The following is a 12100-nucleotide window of genomic DNA, read 5'->3' as shown; positions in this document are numbered from 1 at the left end:
AGGGAACAGCCATCCCTTTGAAAGTGCGTAGGGAGGACACGTTTTCCCCAAGTTGGAACAGTGGTCTGTCCTGTTCAGGACGTGAGACACGCTGGTATCTGTTATCTAACTGGACCCTTGGGGCGTGGGTTTGTACCTCCACCTCACCCACAGCAAGCTGAGGCCCAGAAAGGGTCTGGCCTTGTCTAAGGCCACACACTAAGTCACTGGAGGAGGCAGGGTAGAGTTCAGGCCGCAGCTCCCTTAGCCAGGAATGGCCAGGTGCGTCTGGCTGACTCCAGTCACACCCTGGAGCCCATTCCAAAGGCTGCTTCCTCCAGGAAGCCCACCTTGATTCCTGAGCGAGATCCACTCTTCCCTGCCCCATAGCCCTGTCACAGGCCCGCGTGGTGTTGATAGGACAAGAACGTGGGGAGCCAGCTGGGAAACTCACGCCCTCCTCCTCCCACTGGCAGAGCCTGATTCTCCAAGGGTGGCCCGGGAGGTCCCTCGGCTGAGTCAGCCCCCCGTCGGCCACAGCCAGGGGCACTGGAATGCAGCGCGCGCCCCTACTCTCCAGACCACGCGGTGCTCCTTGGCGTGCTCACCCGGGAGCTCACCGGGGGTCCAGCCTCCCCACCCTCGCTGGCTTCCTCACTTGCTCCTCAAGTCACCCGCTCAGTCATCCTCCCACTCCTTGCCTGAGGCCCTCCTCTGAGCCAGGCCCTGCCTTCAGCACACTCACGGTCCAGCGGGAGAAACAGGAAGTCACGACCCACGTGGGCAGCCCAGGCCCGAGGTGCTGCGGGAGCCCAGGGGAAGGGGAGAGGCAGGGAAGGAGGCCTGACTCTTTTGTTTGAAGGGGACACTTCTTAGAGGAATAGAGATCTGCGATGAGCCTTGAGAGGCAGAGACCAGAGAGAAGGCATTCCAGGCAGAGGGGACAGCGGAGCGAAGGGCAGTGCTGTGAACTGGTGAGGTAGGTTATCCTGGGATGGCTGTGTGGAGGGTGAAGGGTGAAGGAGTGCTGATGGATTTCCCAGCAGCAGGTGTCTTCCTGCCATGGTGGGAGGGGCTCCCATCGACAGATGTAGGCGATGGTGGGGTGGAGGGGGGTGCTTATTTTGTCTGTGTTCCACCCGCCCCCACTGCGCTATTCCTGGACACTCCTGAGACCGCGCCGCCTCTCACACACCCCCTGGGCACAGCATGGTTTCCCGACTCCAGGAATGGCCTCATCCAGCCAGGTGGAAATCATGGGATGACGGGAGGCATCATCAAAATTCTCTTCCGCAGCCAGTCTGCTGAATGCACCGTCTAGGTGCCTCTAGAATCCCTCCCTTTGCTACTTCTTTGCAGACCCCTCCCCCTAGTTGAGGCCTCAGCCTTTCTTGTCTAGCTCCCTGCCGTCCCCGACTCCACTCAAGGCCCCTCAGCGCATTCTCCGTGATTGAGCCAGAGTGGTCCTTGCACAGACCAAGTCCGACTGGGCTCCCACCTCCCAGGATGGAGTGCAGGCTCCCCAGCACAGCCTCTGGCTCAGGTCCCCTTGGCCACATGCTCTCCCTCCTAACACCAGAGCTGCACTGGGCCAAATCGCTTTCAGTTCCCAAACACAAGACACTCTTGTAACACGCAGCTCCCCTGCCTTCCCCACTCTGGCATGACATGACGGGCTAACTCTCTCTGACACCAGCTCAGGCAAGCTTTCCTGCCTGCGGTGTCCCTGGGCCCCGGCAGTGATCACCCTGGGTGGTCTGGACGTCAGTTCTGATCTGCTCCCCACCCACTTAGGAGCCCTTCAAGGGAGGGAGGAACCAGGTTTGATATACCTGTGACCCCTGGACTCAGGGCAGGTATCAGGACAGGTTTGTTGATTGAGTAAGTAACCAACGCATCCCAGACAAGACTGTTTGGTGTGGAACGGGGGAGAGGGCACGGGACTCGGGGTGCAAGCCGTGCCTTCAACTCCTCGGCTTGAATAAATCACTTCCTCTTCCTGAAGCCCCATCCGTAAGATAGAGGGGGTCAAAAGAAGCTTAAAACACCCTTCAAAAGGCAAACATACTATAGAAGTGCAAGAGAGTTGACTGTCTCCTTCAATGTCTCGGGCTGGAAGTTCCACCAGGCATCCGACCTATGTCCCTCTTGCTACAGAGAAGCTGGTTTTGACACTGTGCTGCCTCCCACAGATGCAGAGTCTTCAGGGGCCCCTGTGGGGATGGCCTGAGAGCTGCCTTCTGTCCTACCCCATCCTTAATTGGCAATATTAGAGTAATGAATCACAGACAACAACCAATTAATTATCCCCAGTTAGAAAAAGCTTTTGCTTCCCTTCCTAGCTGTTGAGTGAGCCAGCCTTCTGCTGCCAGGCTCCTCCACTCCCTCGGTGTTGGGGGGCAGGAGAGGGTGTCATTTCATCTCTCTGGTCCTCATTTTCCTGTTTCCTTATTTGTCAAGTGTGTGTCCTGGGGGGAGGGGACAGTGTGAGCAGAGGGTTGGAGGAGGTGGGAATGTGAGGGGCGGGGAGGGGCAGGAAGGAAGGAGGCCAGCCTGGATGGAGAGCGGCGGGGCGGGGGCTCCTTCCCAGGCTCCCTGCACCCCTCTTCCCTCCCCAGGATCCCCGTCCAGTACCGCGGGGCCAACTCTTAACCAGGGAAGCACTGAGGGTGCGTAGCCTGGCATTCAAGCCATTCCCCAACTTGTCCCAAATGCTCCTGGTCCCTGCTCTTTCTCTCTGTCAGGCAACTTCCCAAGTCCTCCTCCCTGTCCCGCTTTTCTTCTCCTTGTAAGCTCTCCTTTAAGCACACCCAGACTTGGGGCTTCCCTGGTGGCTCAGTGGTTAAGAATCCACCTGCCAATGCTGGGGACACGGGTTTGAGCCCTGGCCTGGGAAGATCCAACATGCCACGGAGCAACTAAGCCCATGTGCACCACAACTATTGAGCCTGTGCTCTAGAGCCCCCAAGCCACAACTACTGAGCCCACGTGCCACAACTACTGAAGCCCACGCACCTAGAGCCCATGTTCCGCAACAAGAGAAGCCACCGCAACGAGAAGCCCGCACACCGCAACGAAGAGTAGCCCTGGCTCGCCGCAATGAGAGAAGGCCCGCGCGCAGCAACGAAGACCCAACGCCGCCAAAAAAATTAATTAATTAATTTAAAATAAATAAATAAATAAACACACCCAGACTTAAAACCCGCCTGTCTTCCCGGCAGCCTCCAACTTCCTGACGCTCTTGCTGCAAATCTATCACAGACGGGGCTTCAAGCCTTGATTTCCCCATCCATAAACAGGGCATAACAATTAAACATGTCCCAAAAGGGTGTTAGAACAATCAACAGGGCAATGCCTGTAAGCCATAAGCTCCCTGCATACAATAGGTGCTCAATAAACATTAACTGTCACTCTCACACTTCATTCCCAGCCTGAGGATGAGTGCTTCTGTGACTCGCCACCTGTGTGCCACCTCACTGCACACAAGAGGCCCAGAGAGGTCCAGCTTCACTGAAGAACTTGACCCTAGGCTTCCCTGACTTGGGAGACACAAGAGGCTCTCCCAAGAGGTCCTGAGGGGAGGCAGTGCCTGGTGGGGGTGGTGGGGGGGTGGAGGGGTAAGGGGATGCCCAAAGGAGGAGAGGAAGGTGGGGATGAGGAAAGGCACAGGCCCAAAGCTGGGCCCACTCCCCCTGGCCGAAGCCTCTCCTCCACCCTCCAGGCCCGAGGGGCTCTCCTTTCACTCCCCAAGCTGCACTCCCAGAGCTCACTCTGGGCCTCTATTTGTTCAGCAAAATTTACAGAGCAGCTTCTCTGCACCAGCCCTGACTTTGAGACACCAGATTGCTGTTGCCTTCACTGTGTCAGGCCAGGAGCCCAGCCCCCATTATGGTTCTGGCCCAGCTGTCTGGGGAGGGACTGGGGAGAGAAAAGAGAAGAGAGGAGAGCCAGGGAGAGAAGGGTGAGCCGGCGGAGGCTGGAACCCAGGAAGTGGGAGGGGAAGCAGGAGTGGAGCTGAGTTAAGGGCCGGGCCCACTCATCCTCAGCTGGGAGGTGCGGGTTGCCTGAGGTGAGCTCAGCCCTTTCTGCAGAGGCCCTGCCACCCAGAGTTGCTGAAAAACCCTCTCCCCTCTCCCAGCCTCTCCCAGGCTTGTGGCCTGCAGCCTCCGGCCATTGCCCCATACCTGGCACCTCAGGCCTTGGCATTTGCAGAGCCTATGCCACTTGGGCCCCCAGTCAACTCAAAACCGGCCTCAGCCTACCACTTCCTCCAGCCTGGGCCCTGGGCGGGCCACAGCCAAGACCCATCACTTCCTGACTCCACAGCCTGGGACTGGCTGGCCCCGGGCCCACCAAGAGGTGTGAGGTGCCCTGGGAGAGAGCCGCCTTCCTCCAGTGTCTCTTCCGACGGCCAAGGGCTTCCTGCTTGGGAGCTTAGCCATCCTTCTCCTCCCTTCCTCAGCCTCGGCTGTCTTCCCATCCCACCCCCACCAAGAGTGCTGGACACCATGCAGGGCCAGATCCGAGCCCTGCCTCTCTCTAGCTGCGTGACCTCGTCCTGGTCACGGACGTCCTTGGCTTCTGTTTCCGCATGTGGAGCGGTGGCGATGACATCTAGCTCACGGGCTTGGGAGCAACAGGGGTGGCCGCGTGGCAGCGCTCAGCTCAGCGCCCAGCACACAGACAGACACCTGGGTGCCAGCGGACTGCGAGCTCCTGCCCTCCTGACACATGGAGGCCCTGCTGCCTTCCTTCCACTGTCTCAGGGGAGAATGGAGCTCGGAGCACAGCACATAGGACGGACAGGCTGCCCTGGGCAGGCCCCTCCTCTCCCTTGCCTCAGTTGGGCATGTTGCCTCCTGCGTGCTAGAGTGGGTACACGGCAATGAATCAGGCCAGGTACCCACAGGTGGTACCTGCTTCTTACCATTTGGGGGTCATGAGAACAGGCTCCCGACTCAGTCGAGTGCTCTGTCCCTCTGTCCCTACCAGCACAGGCAGAGAAGGAGGGCAGGGAGGTGGACAGGCTTCCCCAACCTCCACATCCAGATAGTCTGGTGATGCTTGGCCTCTGACCTCCAGCCCTGGCCACTCCAGCCTGTTTTGGGGCTGGCTGAATTTGGAGGCTGGCCTCTTTGTTCAGACAAGCAGGAGGGAGGAGAAAGTTGTTTTCCAGGCAGCAAAGCTTTTAGATAAACACAATTTATCTCTCTCTCCGTTCCCTCCTGAAGGAATTGGGTTCCTTCAGAGAAGAAACTGGATCCACTGGCTGATGGTGCCCCAGGGACGGAAGTGTGGCGTGGGGTTTGGCTTGGGGAGCCAAACACTAAGGGAGGCTTTCTTTATCCGGCTGAGCACCTGCTGCCAGCCCTGGCAGGCTTGTGGCTCAGGTGACTGGGTCCTGGTGCCAGGCCATGGCCCTGCCAGCTCCCAGGCTCCAGGATGGCCTGGCCCAGCCCTTCACCCTCCCCTTGAAGAGCCACCCGTCTGCTTACCTGCCCATTAGGATCTGCCAGGAAGCTGAGAACTTCTGCTCACCTTGGGGGACCCCACCCTCTTGGAGCAGCCCTCCCTGCCCAGACCTCAAGAGCAGCCCACACCCCACACTGTCAGAGGGGAGTCAACAACTGGCTACACCCATGTTCCTTGCCCACCTAGTCAGGTAGATTCGGGAATTTCCATAGGCCCATTTTACAGAAGGAGAAACTGAAACCCAAAAAGGGCATTGGCCTGTCCAGAGCCACACAGCAGGGTGTCAGAGCTGAGACCCCTCCCCCAGGCCCTGGGGCTCCCTGGGTCCTTTGGCCCCATCCCAGCACAGCTCACCGGTGTGGTGTCATCGTGAGAGCGCTGGTAGCGCTTCCAGCGGCAGCCGTAGATGCCCGTGAGGCACGAGAGGCAGAGCTGCGGCTCATAGTACTGCAGGGGCTGGTGTCTCACCATGCTCGCGCCCGCGGCCCTGGCGCCCTGCTCTCAGGCGCCCATGGAGGCCCCCGGCTGGTCCTGGGGGAGGAAACAAAGTACTGTGAGGCAGGGGAGGGGTGGGGACTTGGCCCCAGCACAGCAGGTGTCACTGTAGTCTAGGTCAGGGAGGGTCAGCCTCTGCTCAGAGCCCTGCCGTGCGTCCTTGTCTCTCTCGGAGTCAGAGGCCCATCCTTGCAAGTCCCCTAGGACAGTCCCCTGCCACCCACCCATGACCTAATCATCCAACAAAAATCCCCATACCTATTAGCAGTCACTCCCCCACTCCCACCCCCCAGCCCCAAGCAACCTAATCTACTTTCTATCTCCACGGATTTGCCCATTCTGGACATTTCACATAAATGGAATCATATGATATATGGTCTTTTGCGTCTTGCTTTTTTCACTTAATGTTTTCAAGGTTCATCCATGTTATAGCATGAATCAGTACTGCATTTCTTATTATGACTGAAAATTATTTGATTGTATAGATATACCATTTTATCCACTCATCAGCTGGTAGACACTTGGGTTGTTACCACTTTTTGGTTGTTATGAATAACTCTGCTATGAACAAGTTTTTGTGTGAATGTATATTTTCATTTCTCTTGAGTACATACTTTGGGATGGGATTGCTGGGTCATATGGTAACTCTACGTTTAACTTTTTGAAGAACTGCCAAAAGCTGTTTTCCAAAGCTGTTGTACAATTTGACTTTCTCCAAGTGTTATCATTATCATCCCCATTTTAATGATGAGAATTCTGAAGCACAGAAATGTTTAGCCATTTGTCAAAGGTCACACAGCAGAGCCTGGCAGTCTGGCTCCTTGTTCTAAACCCAGGGGTTGGCAAACTATAACTCATAGCCAAATCCAACCAGCCACATATTTTGTGTGTGTGTGTGTGTGTGTGTGTGTGTGTGTGTACACATTTAGTGTTATTGTAACAAAGCAACTTGTATAATTTTAAGGTTTAAAACTGAGCATCATCTTCCCTTTCCAGTGAAACAAAAAGAAAAATTTAAAAATAAACAGGAACAAAATTACAATAGAGAATGTCAATTGCAAATAAGATCCTACAGGTTCTGCTGCTTCTCCCATCGAGTGGCAGCGCTCAAGTCATCATTAGGAGAGAATTTTATTTTAAAAGTGTCATCTTAAACTGCAAGGATGTCCGTTAAACATCACAATTAAACACGCCAAAGGAGAAGCTATGTTTTCAAAATGCCCACTTAACCCACCCAAACATCTCAAACCCACCCTTTGCTGACCTTCTATAACCTCATTTTTTTAAGTTTTTTTTTCTTTTTTTAAACAAGAGAAAGTAGACAGATACATGTTGGTAAATGCTAACTGTCCATATTCACATAGAGACACAGTGTAATCTCTGAGCCCAATATACAGAGAAAGGAGGAAAAAAGCTAGAATTCTATGCACTACTACACAGGGGCCTAGCACCCTCCAGCTTCCAGCAGAGCTAAGGGAGCAGGAGGTTTTTCTTTTTTCCCACAGAGCATGGTGGTGTTGATTCCATAAAGTTTTTTTGAGACAGGAAGGGATAAAAATGAATTTGGAACAGAAAGGGGTAGAGATTCTTTTCCCACTGAATTCTGCTCAAGGTATTTCTCCCCAAAATAAGTTGTGAGCCGTGGTATAAAAGAGAAAAGAGACCTCAAAAACAGGGCGACTGAGCACAAGAGGAGGAGAAAAAAGAAAAAAAAAGACTGCAACTTGCTCCCAGGGACTGGAGAAAATTAAAAAAGGAAGGTTGGAATCCATCAGTGTTCCATTAGTCATCTTCTCCTTCATCTTCCTCTCCTTCCTCCCCCTCATCATCATCTTCATCTTCATCCCCTTCTTCATCAATATCTTCCAATCCTTCTTCCTCTTCATCATCATCATCATCATCTTCTTCTCCTTCCCCTTCCTCATCATCCATGTCCGGAATCAAGTAGTACTGTAATGGATTTGGCCAAATATCATCTTTGATGACCTCTCCTAACTCATCTGCACCTGCATCAGAATGATCGGTAAACCAGGTGAAGAAGCTTTCCGGTTCCTCATGCTGTCTCTTCCTGCTGGCTTTATTCTACGTTTGACTTGAACGTTTGGTCAAATCCTTTCCGGATTTCCTTTTGATTTCAGTGGACTTTGAAGATGGATCACCACTCTCATTCAGATGAAATTCTTTGGAGAGAACTTTATTTTCGAAGGGTTTTCATCAAAATAAAAATCTATTCTGTAACCTGATTTAATATCTTCAAATTCTGTCACTTCGACTCTTGTCAAATAATGCAGCACCTCTTCATTCTCCTCCCCAAGGAGTACAGACACTTGTGGATGGTTAACAAATGCTGTTACCCCAAAATTTGGGATTTTGGCAATCAGTTCCGACCTCTACTGAAAAAATGGTTGGCGGAGTTTGTTATATTTCTGTTCTACTTTCAAAATCTCCTCACTGGCTTGTTCGTTAAGTCTGTCTGTTTCATTTTGTACTTCATCAATATATTCAATTGCTTCTTGCTGTTCTTTTTCTTCCTTCGGCAAGTTCGGAGAAGCAGACGTTTCCTCTGGCCTGGAAGCAGGAGTCAGTCTCGGTTTCTTTGCTTGGGGTGGAAGTGAAGACTGGTGTTTGGGGGCCATGCTGGGAGAAAAGCCAAGAATCCACCCAAGGGAAGAAGCTTGTACCAGGAGCTCTGAGAACTCCAGCCACGTGTTTTTATATAGCCCACAAGCTAAGAATGGTTTTTACATTTTTTAAGTAGTTGGGGGGAAAAACCAAAACAAAAATATGTTTTGATCCGTGAAAATTATACAAGAGTCAAATTTCAGAGTCTGTAAATAAAGGTTTATTGGACGCAGGCCCACTCACTCATTTATGTATTGTCTATGGCTGCTTTAAGTATAACTGCAGAGTTATGACAGAGACCATATGGCTCACAAAGCCTAAAATACTTACTGCCCAGCCCTTTATAGGGAAATTTTGCTGACCCTGCAACCACGGGGCCACCATGGCTCCTGAACCGGTACTGTAAGTGCAGCATATGGTTGAGAAGGGAAAGGGTGCTGTGGGCACTTAACAGGTACAGGGAGGGTCAGGGCATGCTTCCCAGAGGCAGTGCTGAGCTGAGGCCTGTAGGATGAGCTCCCGTCTCTAACGCCCCAGAGGCCACACCATAGGGGCACCGGGCTTCAGGCCCACCAACTACTTCCACATCTGGGCCTTGCTCAGGGCGTCTGCCCAACACCCCCTATCTCCCCCCCACTCTCCAAGTGCTAACCTCAGCACAGGGATTACAGCCTCCTGTCCGAGTGCGGAGACGCATTAGGAGCTTGCTGGGCACGCTGACCGACCTGGAGCCTCCTAATTGCTGGGAATCATCTGGTGCGGCCTCTGTGCCCGTGGCTGCCTGCGGAGGCATGTGGACACGGTGCGGCTGCTGGGGGCCCTCGGAGCCGAACCGAGCCCAGGGCTGGGGGACGGTATAGGCTGGGGATGCTGCGGCAGTCAGCTTAGCACCCATGCGGTTGGGGAGGTCGGGGTGGGGTCAGCAGGCAGGGGATCCTCTCAGCTTTACTCCTCTCTAGGAGGAGTGTGTGGGGAATTCCCTGGTGGTCCAGTGGTTAGGACTTGGTGCTTTCACGGCCAAGGGCCTGGGTTCGATCACTAAGCTGGGAACTAAGATCCCACAAACTGAACAGCGTGGCCAAAAAAAAAAAATTAAAATTAAAAAAAAAAAAAAAAAGGAAGGAGTGTGTGCTCACATATGTACTCCCACATTCACAGCCTTCCAGAGGAGGTAGAAGGCCCAAGTCCACAGCCAGGGACCGCGTCTCACCCTGTGCACCTCCAGATGAGGGTCTCTGCTGTCAGGTGGGCCACAACACCTGCCCCTACTTCCCCCGGAAGGGAGGAAGCAGCTAACATGTAGAAAGGGCCCTCGATTCACCCTGCCTTGGCCAATGACTTGCCCTGTAGCCAGAGCCACTCAGGGCTCTTTGCTGAGCCTTGGTTTCAGCTTTTGTCTTGACTTCCAAAAAAGGTCAGATGACTGGGGGTTGGGGGAGGGGCGGCGGTGCCAGGAGGGCACATGGCTGCAGTGACTGAGGCACGGCAGGTGGGCATTCTGCAGGCAGGGGCCCTGCCCTCCCATTCCTTTCCCAGGACCCCCCAACCCTGGGACTGAGTCCCATGTGTCCCCTGCTCCCCCACCCCCCATGAATGAGCATTACAACCCACCCAGGAATGGAATTTCCATTTCAAATCTGGAAAAGAGGGAAGTAGAGCTGCCTGCATCAGGCCTCGGGCGGGACTCAGCTGACTGTGGCTCTTGGAACTATTCCCCTCCCCCCACATCCCCACCATGAATTTTCACACTATTCAGAACTACAGGGGTTTGAGAGGCAAACCTCTTTTCTTTCCTCTGCATGTTCTCCTGGGGCCATCAAGATGGCTAGCGGCTCCTTGCTGTCTCCAGGGGGGTCACCCAGACCCAGCATGGGCACAGTGACCTCCTCATCACCCCCAACCTGCCTCTAACATCCCTCAAGACCCTTTTCTCAGCACCCGCTTGGCCACTGCCAGAGCAGTGGCCCAGTCTCACCTCTCCCCTGGATGGGAAATCCCTGCGGTGGGCCTTGCCCTGCCAATCCAAGGTCTCACCTGCAGTCAGAGTGAGTTTTTAGCAGACAAATGACAAGGATCTGGCTCCTCTAGCCTCACCGCTCCAGAACCTGCTGTCCCTTCATCTGGCTAACACCTCCTGATCCTTCGAGTCTCCGCTCAGATGCTACCTCCTCTGGGAGCCTCCCCTGAGCCCCAGGTTTGGTTAGAGGGCTCCCGGCATCCCTCCTTCTTCCTGGGCAGCCTGTGGGAGCACCGCTGACATGCCTGCTCCTGCAGGGGACAGCCTGAGTTATTCCCACTTCCCCAAGGCCAGCACGGGGTAGCAAGGGGAGGCAGCCCTGGGGGCGTCCTGGACCACACTTCCGAGAAGGCCCAGAAGTTCCTGCTGCCCAGACCCTGAGCGGTCAGGACAAGCCCCCAGAGACCAGATTCTCCCCAGCCGCCCCCCTCCTGCCAGGGCTAATGGCATCACTTAGCATCAGTTGACTTCTCCAAGCCACCTCCCAGAGCTGCTGATATCAGCCAAGTTCCAAAGAAATCCCCAGCCTGGAGCCCCTGCTGGCTCTGGGACAAGAGAAAGCCCTCACCTCTTAGCCCGATGTCTGAGGGCCCTCCTCAGCCCAAAGTCTCATTTTCTGGCTCAATTCCTGGTCCCTGCCCCCAACCGCCACAGCCTCCTGTTTGCACAGGGAAGGGGCTTCAGGAGGGAGTCAGGAGGGAGACGGAGTGAGGGTCCGCTATGGAGTGGGTGAAGGATGCTGGGGGTGGGCATACACCTCCAGGGGCCTCGCCCACCCTTACACCCTGGGAACGCACCTCACCCACTTCCCGGCTCCTCGTCCCTCCCCTGACTGGCAGGTTGCCCGGCCCTCACTGCCCCCAGACCCCGCTGCCTCAGGCCCCAGGCCTGCTCTCTTTCCTGAGAGTGGAAAGAGTCTCAGGCCAGGTGTCAGTGCCTGGATTGCAGCCTGGTCTCCTTCAACTGACTTGCTGTGTGTGAGCTTGGAGATTTATCTTTTACCTCTCTGAGGAATGGGCACTAGATGGAATGACACAAAAAGGACCCAAGGCTGCAATCAAAAGGAGTAAAACACTGACACATGCTACAACGTGAACGACTCTTGAAAACATTATGCTAAGTGAAGGAAGCTAGTTACAGAAGGTGGTGTGGGAGCTTGTGGGGCACCATGCTGAGCACTGCACCTGTGTCATCGCCTGATGACAGCTGTCCAAAGCAGAGCTTGACAGTCTTCTTTTACAGGTTAGAACTATGGTCCCCAGGTGGATGGAGGAACAAACGGGTCCATCCAGACAATGGAATATTACTCAGCAGTAAAAAGAAATGAGCTATCAAGCCATAAAAATACATGAAGGGACCTCAAAAGCATATTGCTAAGTGACAGAAGCCAATGGGAAAAGGCTGCATACTGTATAATTTCACCGTATGACATTCTGGAAAAGGTAAAACCAAGAAGTGGTAAAAAGATCAGTGGTGGCCAGGGGTTGGAGGTGGGGAGCACAGGGGATTTTTAGG

The 12100-nt window shown here is 54.1% G+C and overlaps 1 protein-coding gene and 1 pseudogene across 10 annotated transcripts in view; both read right to left on the bottom strand.

Moving 5' to 3' along the window:
• Positions 1 to 12100, bottom strand: part of GDPD5 (glycerophosphodiester phosphodiesterase domain containing 5) — an 89921-nt gene that overhangs the window by 37106 nt on the left and 40715 nt on the right. For all 9 annotated transcript variants that reach the window (XM_082477841.1, XM_082477834.1, XM_082477833.1 and 6 more), the window contains one exon: positions 5806 to 5982. In XM_082477841.1, coding sequence (XP_082333967.1) covers positions 5806 to 5922 — 117 coding nt within the window. In that variant the 5' untranslated portion in view covers positions 5923 to 5982. The remainder of the gene's footprint in view (positions 1 to 5805; positions 5983 to 12100) is intronic.
• LOC309668259 (protein SET pseudogene) lies at positions 6003 to 10060 on the bottom strand (annotated as a pseudogene). The gene has a single exon. The product of its transcript is annotated as a protein SET pseudogene (transcript).

This window comes from Balaenoptera physalus (genome assembly GCF_965194825.1).
Source record: "Balaenoptera physalus genome assembly, chromosome: 10".
Lineage (NCBI taxonomy): Eukaryota > Metazoa > Chordata > Mammalia > Artiodactyla > Balaenopteridae > Balaenoptera > Balaenoptera physalus.
The sequence above is the reverse complement of the archived record's forward strand: the minus strand, read 5'-3'. Positions and strand labels throughout refer to the sequence as shown.